Source organism: Stegodyphus dumicola, chromosome 9 (assembly GCF_044657685.1).
Source record: "Stegodyphus dumicola isolate Sdum_Otavi_A_Nest chromosome 9, ASM4465768v1".
Classification (NCBI taxonomy): Eukaryota; Metazoa; Arthropoda; class Arachnida; order Araneae; family Eresidae; genus Stegodyphus; species Stegodyphus dumicola.
Genome location: NC_140776.1, coordinates 74,483,888 through 74,503,642, shown reverse-complemented (window position 1 = coordinate 74,503,642; position 19,755 = coordinate 74,483,888). Strand labels below are relative to the sequence as shown.

The 19,755-nt window shown below is 32.6% G+C and overlaps 1 protein-coding gene across 3 annotated transcripts in view; it reads left to right on the top strand.

Moving 5' to 3' along the window:
• Archease (protein archease) overlaps nucleotides 1-18,903 on the top strand; it is a 61,587-nt gene extending 42,684 nt beyond the window's left edge. For all 3 annotated transcript variants that reach the window (XM_035354450.2, XM_035354451.2, XM_085823624.1), the window contains 4 exons: nucleotides 6,367-6,449; nucleotides 17,186-17,238; nucleotides 17,319-17,355; nucleotides 18,779-18,903. In XM_035354450.2, coding sequence (XP_035210341.1) covers nucleotides 6,367-6,449; nucleotides 17,186-17,238; nucleotides 17,319-17,355; nucleotides 18,779-18,868 — 263 coding nt within the window. In that variant the 3' untranslated portion in view covers nucleotides 18,869-18,903. The remainder of the gene's footprint in view (nucleotides 1-6,366; nucleotides 6,450-17,185; nucleotides 17,239-17,318; nucleotides 17,356-18,778) is intronic.
• The last annotated feature ends 852 nt before the right edge of the window (nucleotides 18,904-19,755 follow it).

Sequence of the window (19,755 nt, the reverse complement as noted above, 5' to 3'; positions counted from 1 at the left end):
AAACCTTTCACACAATTTCATACCAATTAAAATTGTAATAATTTTTCATTGTATAATTCTGTTTCATGTTTACTTCCTTTCTGCTCTCCTTTTCTTAATTCAAAACGGCCCTTAGTAAGATCAGAATAACGGCCTTAGTAAGATCAGTGATGAAACATTTTCATCACTGATTTTACTAAGTTGGTTCATCATTTTGGCATTATTTGTTGTCAAAGTTTGGAATTGGCTGCTGACCGGTTCTAGGAAAAAAGCCCACAGGAAAAAAACTCACAGGAATAATGCTCACAGGTATGAATACTCACAGGTATAAATGCTCACAGGTATAAATGCTCACAGGAAAAAAGCCCACACAGAAATATGCCCACATAGAAAAAAGCTGACATAGAAAAATGCTCACTTAGAAATATGCTCACACAGAAGTATGCTCACATGGAAATAAGCCCACTGATAAATACAGTCAAAAGTCGTTAATTCGGACACCCATAATCCGGAATGATCTATAATCCGGACCTCAAAGCTACAAACTTTCTGAGCATGCGTCGCGTTGACGCATGCGCGTAAGACCTTTACGGCTGCGAATATGCGTGTGCGCATGCCCAAAATACGTTTACGCATGCGCGTTTAATGTATAACGGACGGTATAAGCTAAGCTAAAATTATCTAATTCAGTTAATGTTGCAGATTGCGTTGTTCCTTAATCTTCGAATTGGATCCGGCTTATTATTTTTTGCAGACTGTTAGAGAAATTTTATAAAAGTAAGCTTGAACTTTCGATTATGTCAAATAGAATTTCTGATATATATTTACTAATATGTAAAGGATCTACAAAGCGAAAGTATGTTTCGAAATCCATTAAACAAAAAGTGGAATTGCTGCAAAAATTGGATAAAGGCATATCCTTTGTTTATCGAACCATTCCGAAATCTGTTTAACAATTTCACGCTGCTCTGCGGCGGGGGGACGCCGCGGCGCGCAATGAATTGGAAGTTGATCACCACTATCTTTATCTTCAGGGCAGATGTTTTTATTTTATTTGGCTTATAATTCCTTACTAAATGTAGTATTTCATCTCGATGTACTCCCTCTTTGAATGACTTAAATCAAATTCCTCGTCATTATAATTCGCTTCCGATAGCGAAGAAAGTAAAGTAAAATAATAAATATTAAGTTTTTGTTTTGTAAATTTTGATACCCTTTAGATCATAATTGTTCTTTATTTCATAAATTACAGTTTCATATTTTTAATTTTATAATTTCTGCATGCCATCTTACCATATTTAATCTGATGATCTATAATCCGGAATCGCCGAAGTCCCAACGAGTCCGGATTAACGACTTTTGACTGTAATTCACATAAAAATATCCTTACATTAATGAATCAATAATTAATCGATTTGAACATAGTTCACCTACTTGAATTTTCTAAAGAAAAATGATTTAAATTACCAAAACATCTATGGTATATATTTCAAAAACTTTATAACTTATGTGTAAATTCAGTTGTTACACAAGATTAACAAATGGGCCGTTTTGAATTAAGAAAAGGAGAAGAGAAAGGAAACAGAATTATACAATGAAAAATTATTACAATTTTAATTGTTAAAAAATAAAATAATAATAAATATAAGTTACACATTTTATAATATAAACATTTAGAAGAATAATGAATAATGAATGGGAATTTCGAATGATTATTTTATTTAAATTACTTGAAATATTTAATTTTATGATCGATTTCATCATATTTTCTTATATGATTCACGATTACCAAATGTAAGTTTTCTTTTTTTACTTCAGCACATCCTGTATTTACATTAGCTAATAACAAACATTAAGAGTCTAAATCTATTTTCAGCCCGTCAAATAAAAACCACATATCGGAATAGCTATAGTTAAATAATAACACACTCTCATAACACACTATGAATTTAGTGCGTTATGAGAGCCTTCGCAACAATTTGTAGTTTTAGGAGATTTTTCGAAGGCTGCTTCATAATGTTCAACGTAGAGGCATCATCAAAGTGCCTAAAAATGTTAATCTTATTTCTAAAATTTTAAACTTCTGCAGAAATTTTACAACTTTTTTGGCTCCAAACTTGAATAAGTACATTCAAACATCAATTTCTATAGATTCACATCAAAAGCATGCAAAAATAGAGTAAAGAAACAAAAAATAATTATTAGCAGTTACAGGAAAAAAAATGTTGTACAGGGACAGTGGTATACAGTCTTGAATCGTACTTTCATTTTTAAGTTCTTGATTTCTTCTTTGCAGCGGCATGTTGATCTGTTCGATCAGTTTTTCAGGTGACTTTTCCGTCTTTGGCATCAAGCCCCCACTGTGATTTGAACTCGATATATTCATCATTAGGAAGAATAGATAAGATGCGCTGTGCTAGCAAGTTCTGTGGCAACTTTCCTTCACTGCTCAACTCTTGCTCACGTTGAAGATCCACCCACAGTGTACGTAAACGTGCAAGTGATTGCATTACACTTTTGTCTTTCTCGATCTGAAAAGTGGAAAACTGTTCCAGAAGAATGTCCAATTTCACGCATGACACCTTCTCAAAATTACTTAATAACTCATTCCATATCACTAGTGCAGAATTACCATGCATACGGATCAAATTTAACACATTTGGTGACACATTTGTGTGAATGATCACAGCAGCTTCCGCATTCGCCTTTGCATACGCTTTTGCAGCTTCGTTGTACTCGCGTATCGTTTTTTCATTCGTGCTTTCTGCCGGAGCTTTTGGCTCGATAAGGGAATTATCGAAAATGCCCGCACAATCGTTAAGCACAAATAAAGAGTTTATTTCAAATTTCCAATCAGTCCAGTTGGATAAAACTTCCAATTTGGTACACTGAACAAAATTTTTAGCTTCCATATTACGTTGTCATTAACCAGGAAATATGCAACAAAAAAAGGCTATCAGTACACTGTAGCATATACCTACACACTGTTCAGGTGGAAGTGTTGAAATCAAAGACGAAAGTAAAAAAAAAAATCTGTGATTCAAATACATCATATAGCCATCGTATCGTTATATAGCCATCGTTAATTTATTTGTGCAGTTAAACATCGCTAAAACCCATAACCTGTTATAAAATTAACAAACAGAGTGATTTGAATTTTTGGACTTTATTAACAAAAAAGTACAGAGAACTTGCATACGTCTTATTGTTTACATGACAACTTTTAGAATGACGCAAATAATAGTAATGCCAGATGCATAAAACATAATAAAACAACAAAACAGTGATGCCACTGAAACTGCACATAATATCAATTAAATGCTCGATTCTCAACACTATTATGGATAAAAATTTGTTAAATCCATCACGTACAAACTTGAAGACTAACAACCTTCAAAATTGCTAGGATTATGTAGTTGGAATGTGTGTGCTCTCAATGCTTGAAAATACTCATTAAATCACTTTTAATACGAGCACGATGCTGTATTAATTTTAGTAGTGCTGCAGATGACAGGAATTTTTTTCGTCTCTGGATATTGAATAGATCAAGAGTGATGTTTCGTATGAATGCAGAATAAAATAAAATTATTAGTCATAGCAAAATTTCAGTCTTTGTCATTAACAATCTTTAAATTCCACTGATGAATTCCATTGGATACCCCCATTTGAGGTGCTGTCGACTAGATGTAATGTTGTTATGTGTTGATCCATAATAAATAGCAAACTTGGCAGATTAAATATTCATTTTTATTTCAGGTAACATTTGTGGTCACAATTCACTTGGCACTCTAATTGTGCCTATTTCCAAAATATTTACATTTTTTATATTGTTTGAAAAGGAAGAAAACAGCACAGCAGCATTTTAATGTGGTTACAGGGGGTAGAAGCAAACAAAATATGTAGTTATATAGTACGGAAGGCAGGGTTTTACGCTACCTGGAAAACAGGAATTCGAAAATTGACCAAAAAATTTAGGGGAAAGTCAGGGAATTTAGATATTTTAGTCAAAATCTGGAGAGTCAAGGAATTTCATATGGCTATTCTCCCCAAAAAAGCGAGTTTTGCGCCGACGTTGAAGCGATCACTTTCTTGGCGAATTATGTATTGCGTGAGCATCATTCAGCCAGCTAGCATAGAGCCAATTTTGCAGCTCCAATCAGATTGTCTTTTAGAAAGGCAAAGCAAGTTTCCAGTAACTTTTAGTTTCCAGTAACCTCGAGTATCGAGAGACTCCCATGTGCATATGCAGTGCATGTTGAACTAAGGAAAATATGTATTCTCGCATAAAATAAAATTCTTTTAATCCCAGTATACCATTAATCCTAGGTACCATGTAGATTAAAATAGCCTCCATGTACCATATACACGGGATTTGGGAATAGTATGATGAGCAGTAAACGGGTCATTTTGGTGTTGGCGACAATTTTCAAATTCGTGCCAGGGCCGTAGCATATACTAGGATTATAAATGCCTTATTTGTCATTTTGCAGTAAAATAAAAAAATAGTAATCAGTCACCTAGGCTAACCATTTAATGTAACTATATTTGCCAAAATATCGCTGATTATTCTAATTCAATTTTTAAATAATTATCTTAAAGTGTTTTTTGTGTCATTTAATGTTGCTTCTTCTCTTTAAATTTATTTATTATTTATTAGTAAATAATACTTTCAAATTTCAGGAAATTTTCTCTGGCATAATCCTGAAATTAATTCTAGCAGTATGATGACATACCATCACGAAATTTAATGCACATATTTTTTGTTTATTTATGCTACTAAATGAATATAAAATACCTGATTTATTGAAAAATATCATTAAATAGATTTTTCTTTCATTTAGCTGCAAAATGTTTGCAAAAAAAGATATTGTTTAATCCAGATTGGGTAGATTCTAATTTCAATCTTCAGTGAAGAAAATAACTCATATTATAGTTATAATAGTAATGCTTTGGGAATTTATATATTATAAGTCATATGTAATATATATATATATATATATAATCCTGAAATTAATTCTAGCAGTATGATGACATACCATTTTTGTGCTTTCATTTTTGTGCAAATTTTTGTGCTTTCAAGTGGTACTATAATTAATTTATCTCTTAGCACAGCCAATGTGCTTTACACGGATAGACTGGAATTTTCTTAAAACAAACCTTGAAAACCTGGAAAAGTCAGAGAATTTCATTTTCCTGTTTGAGTGGCAACCCTGGGAAGGTTATTAAGAGAAAGGTTTCGGCTTTTCAAATTAGCCATTGTCATCATTGTTATGTAAAAGTCATATGAGAGGATTAATGTAGAAATGATGTAGTCCAGGAAAAGTTATTAAGCAACTGCTATTTTTAAAACACACACAGAGAGAGAGAGAGGAAATACCCAAATTAAAATGAAGACTTAAGAAGTTATTGCTAATTTAAGTTAGAATTTTGATACATGTATACAAACTATGTATTTTTTATTTTACACCCACACACTCTCTCTATATGTATGTGTATATATACATATACTATAAATGTACATAATAGAGTGAGAGGATTACAATCGCCACCTTGCTACAAAGTTTTCATTATCACCATTACTTTTTTATACAGGTAGCTATGTATTTAAGAATTAAAATAAAAGGCATTTTACAGTGTATTATATAATGTTAGAAATATATTATTTTAGATCATTACTTTTAGGACGTATTTTCTTCAGATGTTTTCTTGTAATACATTTTCCAATTTATAAAATATTTTTATGAGCTTTGATATCCTCCACTAATATTTAATAAGTGTTGAATATATTTTGTATTAACATACTAATTATTGTTCTTTAATGCTAAAAATATGCATTTTATTGTTTCTCTATTCGATGCTGCATATCGACAAATATCTTAAAGTAGTCTAATTTTTTGATTAATAGATGATGTAAAATAAAGAGGATCCTTCTTATTATGTCTGTCACATGCAAAAATGTGCTTTTGATATCCAAGGTTTACTTGAAAAAAAAAAAAGTTTGCCTGTCTATATATATGCAAATATAGATGTTTGTGTATATAGCAATTCATGTAAAATGCTCAAATTGAAGTATTTTAACTATTTAACCCTCTGAGCGTTATGAGCGGCTTTATCCAGTTATCAGAAGTTTTGCTACTTGGCATATATCAGCTTATAATTTAAGATATTTTGCTTTCTTACTTTCTTTAATAATGTAAATATCATCTTAATGAATGTACGTTTATGAAAATACAGACTAAAGTAATTTAGAAACTCAATTAATAATTGCTGTTTAAATACCAATTTTCATGACGGATCTAAAATGCTGAGGGTTAAGATGCTTAATTTTTAAAGCAAAAGACTGTTCATACATAAATTGTATCTAAGATATATATATATATTTTTCAGGTGATGATATGCTGTCCCTTTTATTCCACTATCTTGATGAATTTTTATACGTATTTAGTGCAGAACCATACTTCATAGCAAGAGTAAGATATGTATTAAGCTATTTGCTAAACCTTTTAATATTATGTCACGAATATATATTATAACTGTAAGAAGTGCACTTACATTTTCCCAACATTAAGAAGAGATTTTAGAAGTATCTTAGAGTTTGCATTAAGAACTGTAAATTTCAGGTTGTTTAAATATTGATAAATATAAAAATTTTGCTGAAGTAAGGAAATATTTTTTTTTGGGGGGGGGGGGAGAAGGAAGAGATTGCATTATGTTTTTCATACTTTGTTTTGAAACTGTTCTCTTTGGGTTGCTGTTTTCTAATAACTGGGTAATGATGATAGGAATCAGGAGAGGAAGGTGAGGTAAAATTTGACATTATATGAAAAGCAGTATAATATAATTATTGAATTGTTTTGGTAACTGTTTGAGTAAAATCTATTAATGATATTGTATCATCTGCTACAATGTCATAGTTCTTTCTTATGTATATAGCCACTATATCTAATAATATTGTAATTATAACATTTTCCTAACCTGATATGATCTTTGGATCTGTGACACTTAGCCGACAATCATTTAACCAACGAGAGACTTAGCCGAGAGGACATTTAGCTGACACGGGCAGTTAGCCGACAGATTTAACTGAATGTGACACTTAGCGGACAGGACATTTACCTCACATGGACATATGCGATGGGTACTTATAGCCGACAAGTCATTTAACCAACACAGACATTTAGTCAACAAGACATTTTAAACTACAGCACATTTAATTGACAATGTGTACATATAGACAAAAAATTTGCGACAGTGTTTTAGTAAAATTTGTCCATATTTATCTGAAGATTGGCTATTTCCAGGGTATCCAATGAGAAAGTTTATTGATAAGTACCATATTTTTTAATTTAATGTTAAATAAACTCTGGATATTAACCCATCAACGAGCCCGCCTCTCGGAACGAAATGCTTCGAAAACGGTCGCGTTGTCAGACAACAAACCCCTCCAAAAAAAATCGCTTTCGTTTTCTGAAATCTCTCTAAGATGGCCCAGCCTAAGGCAGTATGTTTGCTTCCCCTTAGTGTGATGGATAAGCCATAAAATTGCCTCCCCGCTATTGAATGCCAAGAAGTAGTTGTTCCGTTTAGTTTCGTCTCCCTCCTCTTTCTTTGTACTAGTAGCCTGTAGACTTGTTTCTTTTAACATATGACTGCCGAATTTTCCGAAATCTTTTTAGAATTTTAGCTTCCAAGCTTGTGAACATTCAATTATTCGACATGTTTTATTGGGCAGTATTTTAAGAAAGATCATTATTTATTTTGTTACTAAATTTTTTTACTATTTACTTATCTATTTTATTTAGTTTTAGTAAACCAATTTATTTTGGGAAATTAAATTTTAATCCATTCTTTTACCGACTCAGTTTTCATCACATTATAAATCCATACATATTTACGATGAGAGTACAATATTTATCAGAAATTTTTGGAAAATTTCGCATATGCATTTATATTTTAGCGTTGAATTTTTTCCACAAGTTGTTCGTTTACTGTCGAGCTCATCTTCGTCTTTTCAGCGTGGAATTGGCAAGCATAATCTTCCTAATATTTTTCGGGATTTTATAGCAATTTCTAGAATTTCGGCGATTTTCTACAAATATTTTGGTAAGTTTAGCTATTATACAGTTGCTACTAATGTAAAATTTAAAGCCAAAAATGTATTCCTTCATTGATTTGAGAGATCGCATTTCGAATTTAAACGGAAGTTTAAATGAATTTGATACAATCTTACCACAGACTAGAAAGAATTATTTCTCTGTGTTGGATGGATTTTTCTCACTTTTCTGTATTTGATACATTAAATGCATAAAGCAGACACTCACAAATAGAATTTAAATAAATTTATTTAAATAAATTTCTATTTTCATTTAAAATTTGTCATTATTAGCACCTCCCGCAGTTTTATGCAATCATAGGATTTTCCGAATTCTTAGGTCGTTAACATAATTTCAAGGCCTAATAGAAAAGTGATAATATGGAAAGACTATGTCTTGAGTACCAATAGCCAAGTATTTGTAATTAAATAAAATAATATTGAATACCAGCCGCTTTTTTATTTATTTTTAGTCATATAACAAAAGATAAACAAGAATACTATTACATCTAAGAATTATTTAGTAAATTATTTTGCTAATGTTTTATGAATGAGGAAACACGGTAAAAATGTTTTAATGATTGAATTCACCGTTAAAAATCAAACAAACCCCAAAATTCCTTTTTCCCATAACTTCGTAAAATGTTTTGATTAAATATGATTTGAAAGAGTTTTCCAATTCTGTTTTGAGTGATATAAATATTATTAAATTAGGATATAAATATTAGGATATAAATTATTATTAGTAATAATTTTTGTATTATAACTTAGCAGAATATCGATTATCGTTAAAAATTATATCTAAAAGAATTAAATTTTGAAAAAGAATAAAAAAATATAATTAACTGTTCCATTTTCTCCTCTATGCATCTATTTATATAAAAAAGGAATCTGGCTAGGGAATTTACGACTTGTATATGAACTAAAAATTGGTATCTTGACAAAACTTGTCAGAGCATAAAAAGCTTACATTCTGTGATATTAGTGTATTAATCATACTTCTGTATCCGTAAATGCAGTTTATAATTACCAGCATAAGTATCATAATGGATTTTATTAAAACGACGAAAACTGAATGCATGATCCTAGCATTATCAAAGTACGGCTTTTTATCCCGTTAAGAATTGCTTGGTTCGTAACCAACACGAGTTTTATTTTTGAAATGTTATTCCAAATAAAACAGGAAGCGTTAAACTATATGCATTTTAAACTGTTTTACTTTTTTTTGGAAGGGAACCTGACCTCCGCAGGCTAACTGACACTAAGGTCTCGAAAGACTATTTCTAGTCAATAGAGTTTTTTCATTCTAGAAATACTCATTATCTAGAGCTATCTTTTTTTCTAGCCATTGTAAACTACAGATATAGTGGGAAAAAATTCTCATTTTACATAATTTTCGGATAATTACATTTTACGTTAAATAATTTTAGATTTTGATTAACGCAATCGATGAATATGGCAAAATAATAGTTTGTTGTAAACATTGTAAATTTCAACGTTTTTTAAGTAAAGTTTTCAAGTAAACCAAACCAAAGATTATTAAATTAGTCTTATAATGTTTACTGTTTGGTTTTCAGTGTTCTGAATTTGCATTTTAAAAAACATAATTTAAATAATCTTTCTTTATGCTAGTCGCTTTTAAAATGTTTACCTATGTAAACACTTACTAATGTTTAATGTAGCAACTGTGTATGTACTTAACGAAAGACTTAGAGGAATTTATAAAGAAAACTAGTTCACATGGAAAAAATCACGAAATCTTCCCTACAGCTAACGTATTGACCAGAAACCAAAACCAGGTCAAAATACTTATGATCATCTCTTTTATCCACATAGCCAATGGTAAACTTTTCAAACTTATACTTGTTCTTATTGCAGTTATAAACAGAAATGTGAACACTCAGATACTGCCGCTTGTTAAAGTTAGTACAGTCTGTGGCTGATTCTATATCTGCCGAGGTGTTTTAGAAAAAAACTTGAAAGATAATAAATTATGTTACCTGCTGAGTCATCGAAATATTATATATTTGTTTATTGAAACTGAAAATTTTATAATTTTCTATAAAACTGTAATGGAATTATTGCATTGAGTAATCTTCAGTGTGATGTAATTAGTGTCCTAAATATAAAAGTATGCAAAAATCAAATTGGAAATTACAGCAAATCAGTCCCTAGAAATATGCTATGCCTGTATTAATCTAGTAGCAATCAATTATTCATGAACATTATAGTATGCATGCCATATAACAATTTGTCAGCAGTACAGAAAACAATTTCGATATGCGTGCCTTTTCTTTTAACATAGTTTTTCTCTCGTTACTTTTAAGATAAACATATAACTTGAAATAGTTTTTCTTCCTCCAGCTTTCACTTATTTATTTCTTAAAATATCTCCACTAAAATCAGAGTGATATTATTAACGATTTTTCTTTATTATATAAATATAAAATATATCCTTTATTATATAAATAATTGAAATGCTTAAATTTGACATTTTAATAAATATTTTATAGTAACTCTCTGAAAAATTTAACTTCTTTTAAAATGTATGAAAATGAGGCATTGCTCGGGTAAGGCATTGCTCATTTTTCATGTCTCTTGCTGTTAAAAAAAATGTAATGTCTCTAAAAACCTTCCATTCATCAGAATAGTAATAAAGTCATGAAGCATAGTGGGTAGGGGGGAAGAAGGAATTTTAAAGAAAAGATTATTTTTACAAAATGACTCAAAATTTCTTGAGACAGTATAAGTAGTTATATAACTCAAATAATTAAATATTTGACCTCTTAATTTTACCAGTATTTCTGTATAGAAATAAAACATTATTAAATATCTTTAATGAGTATCATAGATAGTGGAGCACATCGAGTGAGCTTCACAATATTTTCAAAAGCAGCCACTTTGACAAATGAACAGAACTGTCGTGAATCGCTTATGAATGTCACTTACACGTTTCATAATGCCAAGAATGTTATAAAAATAACGGTTATGCTATATCAACAACTTACCGATCTTTCCAAAGTGCTTAAAATTAGAGCTGTTCCAAAAATTGTATTCAGTTCATTCACGGTGTTTAATCAAAAGCTCGTCGTCGATTTTTGAACTGCTTATCGATAAGCTATTGAATTCAGATTTTGTACAATTACGTTTACGGATGATAATAATTCGATTTAGAGTTTTTAAAATTTAATGTCGAAGAAATTTTTTGCGCATATTTCCATTTATGAATAAACTAAAAATCTTAAATTTTTAAGTTTGCATCATTTTACAGAGCGTAAAATAGCTTTTGAAATAAAATTTGCATGAAATTTGTAACCTAATTTCTGATTTGGGGGCGAATTTTGTTTTAAATTTATATATTTTTTCGATTATTTGAGATAAAAGGATACTTGGAAGTAAAAGACTGGACCAAAAGTAATAATAATAATAATAATAATTTATCGCATAGATTAATGGTAATAAGAGATTACTTAATAGCTTCTTTGCTAAATTCCTGTACAGTTTTATAAGAAGAATCATAGGCTCTTAAATTACGAAATCAAATAATTGAATCGCATTGTCAGATGTATAATATTTATAAATTTATCAAGACAGCCTCACGTTTTTATTATTCGTGATATAAATTTGTAGAAGAATTTTTTAAAGAGAATTATTTAATCTCGTATTCCCATTAAATTACACGATACATTATTTTTAAAACAAAGGGCGTTAGCCGAGAAGGTCTATTAACTTCATTTTTTCATTTTCCGTTGAAAACTATGTCAGTTCACTTTTCAAACTGTTGCTACCACATATTACAGCCCTGTATTATATTTAAAGAAATTAAATAATGATTTTGGTTAATTAGATTACGGCAGTGCACTCGAGGGCTATCTGCCTTGAAATTAAATAATGAATAATCTGCATAAATATATGTATGTTTCTCGCATTGTGATAAAACAACGGTACCTAGACCCATCCAATTTTGAATAACGTACATTTCCACCCGAATATGGGCATCTCGAAGCCGAGATTTGGAATTTGTTTTATTATATGTTTCCTATTTCGTAAAACTTCAATGAATTTTTTATTAAGAAACTCAACGATTTTAAAGCGAGCAAAGGCAACAATGTATGAAAATAATAATATAAAAAATTATCTTCAACGGGCGAGACTGTGTATTGGAAATTCTAAAGATATGCTCATTTAAAATTTATTTTGCGGTATTGATGTTTAACTGAAGTTTTATGGTTTAAGTGCGAAGAACATGATATTTAAAAATAAAGGTAACCCACAAACCGTTAAAAAACGCCCTTTGGGCGTAATGTAAAATCTGAAAGATTTGCATTCTCAGATTTTTATGTTTGCATTTATTACTTTTATTTTTCTCGTTTTAATTCATTAATGCTCTTATAGGTAAACGTTCATTTTGTAAAAAATTCTATTTTTTATTCAATAACTGCTCTAAAACGGAAATTCTTAAATCCCTTTATATATGCATCCACTTTGTAACTGGTAATAAATTTGTTTCTTTAGAGTCAGTGTAAGGCCTTTATCCCAAAACATCAAGGAGATTTCTCCCCACGCTAATGACAGCCATTACCCATTGTCGTCAGGATTGCATGGACCCTTGTCCCCTTAGGCATTGGGGGGTTGGAAGACATACAAAAATACGGGCTAGTCCTTTTTGGCGTGTTTTTTCGATAATACAAAAACACGGGACTGTCCGTTTTCGAGGGTACATTTAAACTAACAATAATCCGTAACGAACCGTTAAGAGACCTGCATAAAAGAACGAGAAAATCTGGGTGAAACCGTTAATGGGTTAAACAGAAAAGCAATCGAATTTTTGTGTAGATCTTGAAATCAATTTCAAGAGTAATCAGACATGGGTCTTTATATTTTGGTTTGGGTTAATTGATTATGACAAAACACTCAATGTATCTGCCTAAGGGAGGAGGATATTTTAGAGGAAACTGGCTCACATATGCTTTACCCAAGGAAAAAACCGTGAAAGTGCCCATGCAGCTAGACTGTCTGCCAGGATTCAAACATTGGCCAGAACTACCAGTATTCAGTAACTTTACTACTCGTCGGTTGGTGGGCTCAGTCTCTATGTTTAGGAAGTGGGATAGAAAATTTAAGCAGTTGAAAGAGCAAAACGATTTTAAATTTAAAGAAATGATTGGAGCAAAGTGAAAATAAATGTTACATGAATCTGTTATGGAAAATAAGAATAAAATGTGGAAAAGCTAAGATATTAGAATTTTGAAAGCATTGAAAATTTAACATGATTTACTAAGGAAAAATTTTGTTACTGAGAAAGAGTGAAAGAATTCAAAGAAATCCAATTTATATTACATTTGTTTTCACTTTGCTCTGCTCATTCTTTGCATAAAAGATAATTTCACTCTTCTGACTGCTAAAATTTTCTTGCTCATTTTTGAAATTTAGAGACCTGTGTCTGATTGCTTTCCAAATTGATTTCAAAATATACACCAAAATAAGGTAGCTTTTGTATCCAGTTTTAAAATCCATAGTTTCTGTAATATTAAATTAGGTAAAAAATATGATACTTGTTCATAAAGCTTCTTGTTATACGAGGGCTATCCAGAAAGTAGATTACGTTTTGGAATAAAAAAATAAACAAAGTATAGGAAACAAATTTTATTATATACAGATGAAAGCCACACTTAAATACTACTTTTCTACATAGTCACCATACAAATTAAGGCATTTATCGTAGCGATGTACGAGCTTGGAAATTCCTTCGTCGAAAAATTCGGCCGCCTGCGCCTTCAACCACTTCGTTACCTCTTCTTGCAGCTGTGCGTCGTCATCAAAACGCTGCATAGCCAGCCACTTCTTCATTGCTGGGAATAGGTGGAAGTCGCTCGGTGCCAGGTCGGGACTGTACGGCGGATGAGGAAACAACTCCCACTTAAAAGATTCAAGAACTTTACGAGTGACATTTGCCGTGTGGGGCCGGGCGTTGTCGTGAATCAACAAGATCTTAGAGCTCAACATTCCTCTGCGCTTGTTTTGAATTGCTCTTCTGAGTTTTTGGAGAGTTTGGCAATACCTTTGAGAGTTTATTGTAGTGCCTCTTTCCAGGAAGTCCACCAAAATTACACCTTTTCTGTTCCAAAAAACAGTCACCATCATCTTCCTTGCCGACATTGTTTTCATGCATTTCTTGGGTTTTTGGGGAGAACTTGTGTGCCCCCACTGCATTGATTGCAATTTCGTTTCACAGTTCACATGTTTCACCCATGTTTCGTCACCAGTAACGATGCGATCGAGTAAAGAGTCACCATCCTTATGGTAAGCGTCCAAAAAGTTCAACGCTGCAGCCATTCGCTGATTTTTGTGGTCCTCTGTCAAGATTTTTGGAATCCATCTTGCACAAAACTTGTGGTAACCAAGCTTTTCGCTGATGATTTCGTGCAACAAACTTCGCGAAATTTGTGGAAAACTCAAAGAAAGTTCCGTTATTGTGAAATTTCGATTTTCACGGACTTTAGCATCGACTTTTTCGAGAAGTTCGGCGGTCACTATGCTGGGTCTCCCACTTCGATCTTCGTCGTGAACATTGGTTCGGCCATTTTGAAATCTTATGACCCACTGACGCACTCCACCTTCAGTGATAATGTTGTCCCCATACACTTCACGAAGCTGCCGATAGATTTCTATCGGTTTACAGTTTTTTGCAGTCAGAAACCTTATTACTGAGCGCACCTCGCAGCTCGCGGGATTTTCAATTAACGCAGACATTTCAAACCGTCACAGTATCTGAACGGAGCACAGCACGAACCTCTCACTAGCACGGCTAGATGCAGACTGAGCTGCGCAACGCTCTGACCCCAAGATGGCCGCGCTAGCCCCGCCCCTAGCGGACACAGACGGAAACGTAATCTACTTCCTGGATGGCCCTCGTATATACCTTTTCCCCCCAGATAAATATGAGCAAATTTTAGTGAAACATTATCGCTTGTTTTTTGTCTGTCTGTATGTATTGTACATCAGCCTAAATGTCATACATCAGCTGATGTATATGTACTATATGTACATGAGCTAAATCTTTTGATTAAGTGTCCAGTGAATTAAATGCCCAAGTCAGCTAAATGTCCTGTTGGCTAAATATGTCTGTCAGCTAAGTGTTCTGTTGGTTAAATATCTGTATTGGCTAAATTTCCTCTCAGCTAGCTGTCCTGTTGGCTAACTGTCCGTGTCAGTTAAATATTCAGCTAACTGCTGTTTGCTAAGTGTCCACGACTGATGATCTCTAACAGTGTCTGTGACTATCATTATTTTCTACTCTCATCATCATTCATTATAATCGATGTGCATATAACATTCCGGCTTCCATTCAAGTAGCGCATTCTTTAAAATTTCATATATGCATGTACATAATATGCATCTAAACATCTCCCCCCACTCAATAAAAGCATTGCTACTTCACAATTAATAATTATCTGATATATATATATATATACTCTTTTGGAAAAACAATCGAAGCACTGTGATGGAAGTGGTTGTTTTTGATGAAATTGAATCTGTGTATAGCTCATACACAGATAATAAAATGATTAAAAAATCAAGGTCATAGTATCTGTTCACGGCTTATAATCACTCACTCAGTGTTCAAATTAGTAGTTGATCGAACTGCCCTTGGTGGCAATGCACGCTTGAATTCATTGAGGCAAGGAGTTTTAGAGGTTTGTAACGTCATCCTGCGAAACATTCTGCCTGGCATTCATCAGTTGTCGCTTCAGATCTGCGATATTTTGTGGTGCCCGAATCTGTCAGCCTACTATGCCCCAGACATGCTCGATTGGACCTTGCTGGCCAAGGAAGAGTATCAGCCGCTCGGAGACAGTCCAGAGATATGCGAGCGATTTGTGGCCTGGCATTATCTTGTTGGAAAATGGCCCCAGGATGACATGCTATGAAGGGTAATGCAGTCGGCCCAAGGATGGTATCAACATAGTGTTGAGCTGTTAAAGATGTATGGAGGATAACTAAAGATGACCTGCTGTCATAAGAAATAGTGCCCCAGACCATCAGATCAGGGGTTATAGCTATATACCTTTGTAAAACAAAAGCTGACTGGAACCGCTGTCCCCTTTCTCTCCAGACACGAACACAGTGGTCATCTGCTTCAAGAGTGAAGTGGGATTCATTGCTGAGCACTATACGATGTCAGTCTGATGGCAGCCAAGATGATCGGCTGCGATACCATTTCACATGATTCCGCCGATGTTGTGGGGTGAAAGGCAAATGTCTTAAAGGCCCCTGGAGCGTAACCCTGCCTCAGATAAGTGGCATGAGATGGTGAACGGTACCACGGGAGGTATAGATGTGGCTGTAGTGCATTGAATAGTCAACAATGATACCATTGGGGTGGTTCGGGCCTGGCGAATAATCATCCTATCTTGCCTCACATTTGTGATCCTTGGCCCTTGGCCTTCCAGAGCCTTCATTTCATCAGCAATTTCTCTGTAGCAACCATTGCTGCCAACATCTTTGCACAGCAGTGTCTGTACACTACAGGTGGCGGCCTACTGCTCGGTATGACCAGCCAGCTTCACGCAACCCTGTGATGCGACCACGTTCGAAGTCATTTAGTTGTCATTAAGATCTTTGATATCGTCATAATGGCATCTTTAGTTGCTTCTTTATGGAATTACAATGGAAGCAACAAAAAAAGCTAAATTTTCTGCCTCTGTTACTGGTTTTATACTTTGTAAATTGTGCACTAGAAATGTGTGCTGTGATCGCAATTCCTGTTCATTTGCATTTTCGATCAAGTTGTTTTTGCTTACCAAATTTCGTCACAATCACAAAAGCACTTCTTGGTACTTTTTTGCAAAAGAGTGTATAAAGAAGTTCATGTTTTATGCTTAAAATCATCTAATTAACTTATATAGTGAGTTACTATGCTTTTGCATACAGTATATGTATATCGGTGAAATAGTTAAATGATATTGTCATTAATTTTTACTAGAAAATTATACATAATACTTTCTACATTACTGAAATAAATGTTTTTAAAACCAAATATTATATATATATATACATTTACTTTTAACATTAATATTGATGAATTTTATGTTTACATTCTTGATTTTGCAGAAAGTGAAAATTTTGCATTTTGATAAACAGAATTTGAAGATTAAAGCTAGAGGGTTAGTATAGCTTAAATTAAAATTCTCTTCTTGAATATTAATTATAAAGGGAATTTATGGTCCTTTTTCTTTTCTTTTAGTTATGGTGAAATTTTTGATTTGGATAAGCATCCCCAGGTTTGTGATTTATAAAAACAGTTTCAAATTTAATTTATGGATTCATTTTTAATAATTAAATGAGTTTTATTAAATTTTGTCCTAAGATAAATATTCCCTTTGTCTTCCTAAAAATAGCTAAATTAATTAAATATTACAGTCAAAAGTCGTTAATCCGGACTCGTCGGGACTTCGGCGATTCCGGATTATCGATTTTTCCGGATTATAGATCATCAGTTTAAATCTCGTAAGATGGCATGCAGAAATTCTAAAATTAAAAATATGAAACCGTAATTTATGAAATAAAGAACAATTATGATCTAAAGGGTATCAAAATTTACACAAAAAAAAAAAGCTTAATATTTATTTGTTTACTTTATTAAACATTTCTTTCAATGTAAGTTGTTTAAGTTGCTTCATTTTATGTGATAATACTTTCTCTTTAATTCTATAAACAGACATAATTTCTTGTTCAGTTACAAAGTTCCGCTGTTCAAGTCCCGTTAATTGCTGTGACGAGAATACCGACTAACTTGTCAATCGAAATTTTTTCGTTTTCACTAACCTCTCTGTCACATTCTTCATGTCTTTATCCATTTTTTGCAGCAATTCCACTTTTTGTTTGTTGGACATCGAAACATACTTTCGTTTTGTAGATCCTTTGAAAGTTCCAGCATCGGAAATTCTATTTGACATAATCGAAAGTTCAAGTTTACTTTTATAAAATTGCTCTTACAGTCTGCAAAAAATAATAAGCGGGATCCAATTCGAAGATTAAGGAACAACGCAATCATAAACATTAAGTGAAATAGATAATTAGATAATTTTAGCTTACACCGTCCGTTATACATTAAACGCGCAGGCTAAAACGTATTCTGCACTTGCGCACACGCATATGCGCAGTAGTCAAGGCCTTACGCGCACGCGTAAAACGCCTGTGTGCATGTGCCAACGCGGCGCATGCACAGAAAGTTTTTAGCTTTGAGGTCCGGATTATAGATCATTCCGGATTATGGGTGTCCGAATTAACGACTTTTGACTGTATTATATTTGGTCCCAAATATTTATGAGAACAATATTAAAAATTTAATTAATGTATTTTTCATATTATTTTATTTATAGTTATTTTTTATACTATATATATTTTAAATATACCTGTACTGAATCAGATAAGCATAAGAATACCTATGTCACACGCATTATTTCTGTAAATTGTATAGCTTCTTAATTTATATACATGTTCTCTACATAGGTTAGCAGCTCAAGATATAAAATATATTGTTTGTAACATTAGTGTATAATATTAAAACTCTAATACTGAGGAAATAAAATTTATGCATGTTCAAAACTGTGAACTAAAATATTGTATTGACACTGTGTAGATCTGTTATAAAGATTTTTTGCCAGAACTTTTATAATATTTGGATTTATTTATATTTTTTAGGGAAGTGAAGTTAAAGCTATAACTTACTCAAACATGCAAGTTCATGAAAATGAGGATAAATGCGAATTATTTGTCATTGTGGATGTGTAACTATGAACATATTAAAGATTTTATTTATACATTAATGTTGCGATGTAATGTGAATGAACTCAATACACTGCCTCATTTTAAACACAAAACTTATATTAAATAATTGCACAATACAAGTATAAACAAGAAAATGACATATAAACTTATAAATACGAGAACAGAACAAAAATAATGAAAAATAGACAGCATTCCAGCTGCCTTGTGAATGTGTTCGTCTGACTGTTCAACTGAATTAAATGTTCTTTGGCATAGTTCCAAATGCGAAAGAGTCAGGTTGAGTTGTTCTGTTCCGGTGCACCGGAACATACTCCCACCCTATCAGGCATTAGTCCTGATATATGGGCAAAGGTGCTAATTTATGAATGTTTCTTTTAAAAATAGAGCTTTTAGTTTTAACTGTGGCCACACAAACAAGTCCGTCTGCACCATGATGAAGGTCGATCACTTGCCCTAGTGGCCGAGAACCTGGGAGATGACCCTCATTTAGTAACAGGACGATGTCTCCAATTTTCATATTCGGCCTAGTGCCCTTCCATTTCTTTCTGGTTTGAAGAGAAGATAGATATGCTTTGGTCCATGATTTGCAGAAGTCCTTCTGCATCTTTCGAAGGAGATCCCACCTATTCCGTATATTTGCAGGACTAGTAAGAGGTACTTCAGGAGGGGATAAGATCACATCTCCTGTAAGAAAATGTGAAGGAGTGAAAATATTAATGCAATCAATGTCAGTATTGTTTACACTACATAACGGATTTAAAATGGCTTATAGAGTTATTCTATAGCCAATAGAGTTGTCAGTCCTTGAAAAGTAAGCAGAGTTTCACTGATTACTCTTTTACAGTGATATTTGGTTGATTTAATTGTGGCCTCTCAAATTCCTCTGAAAT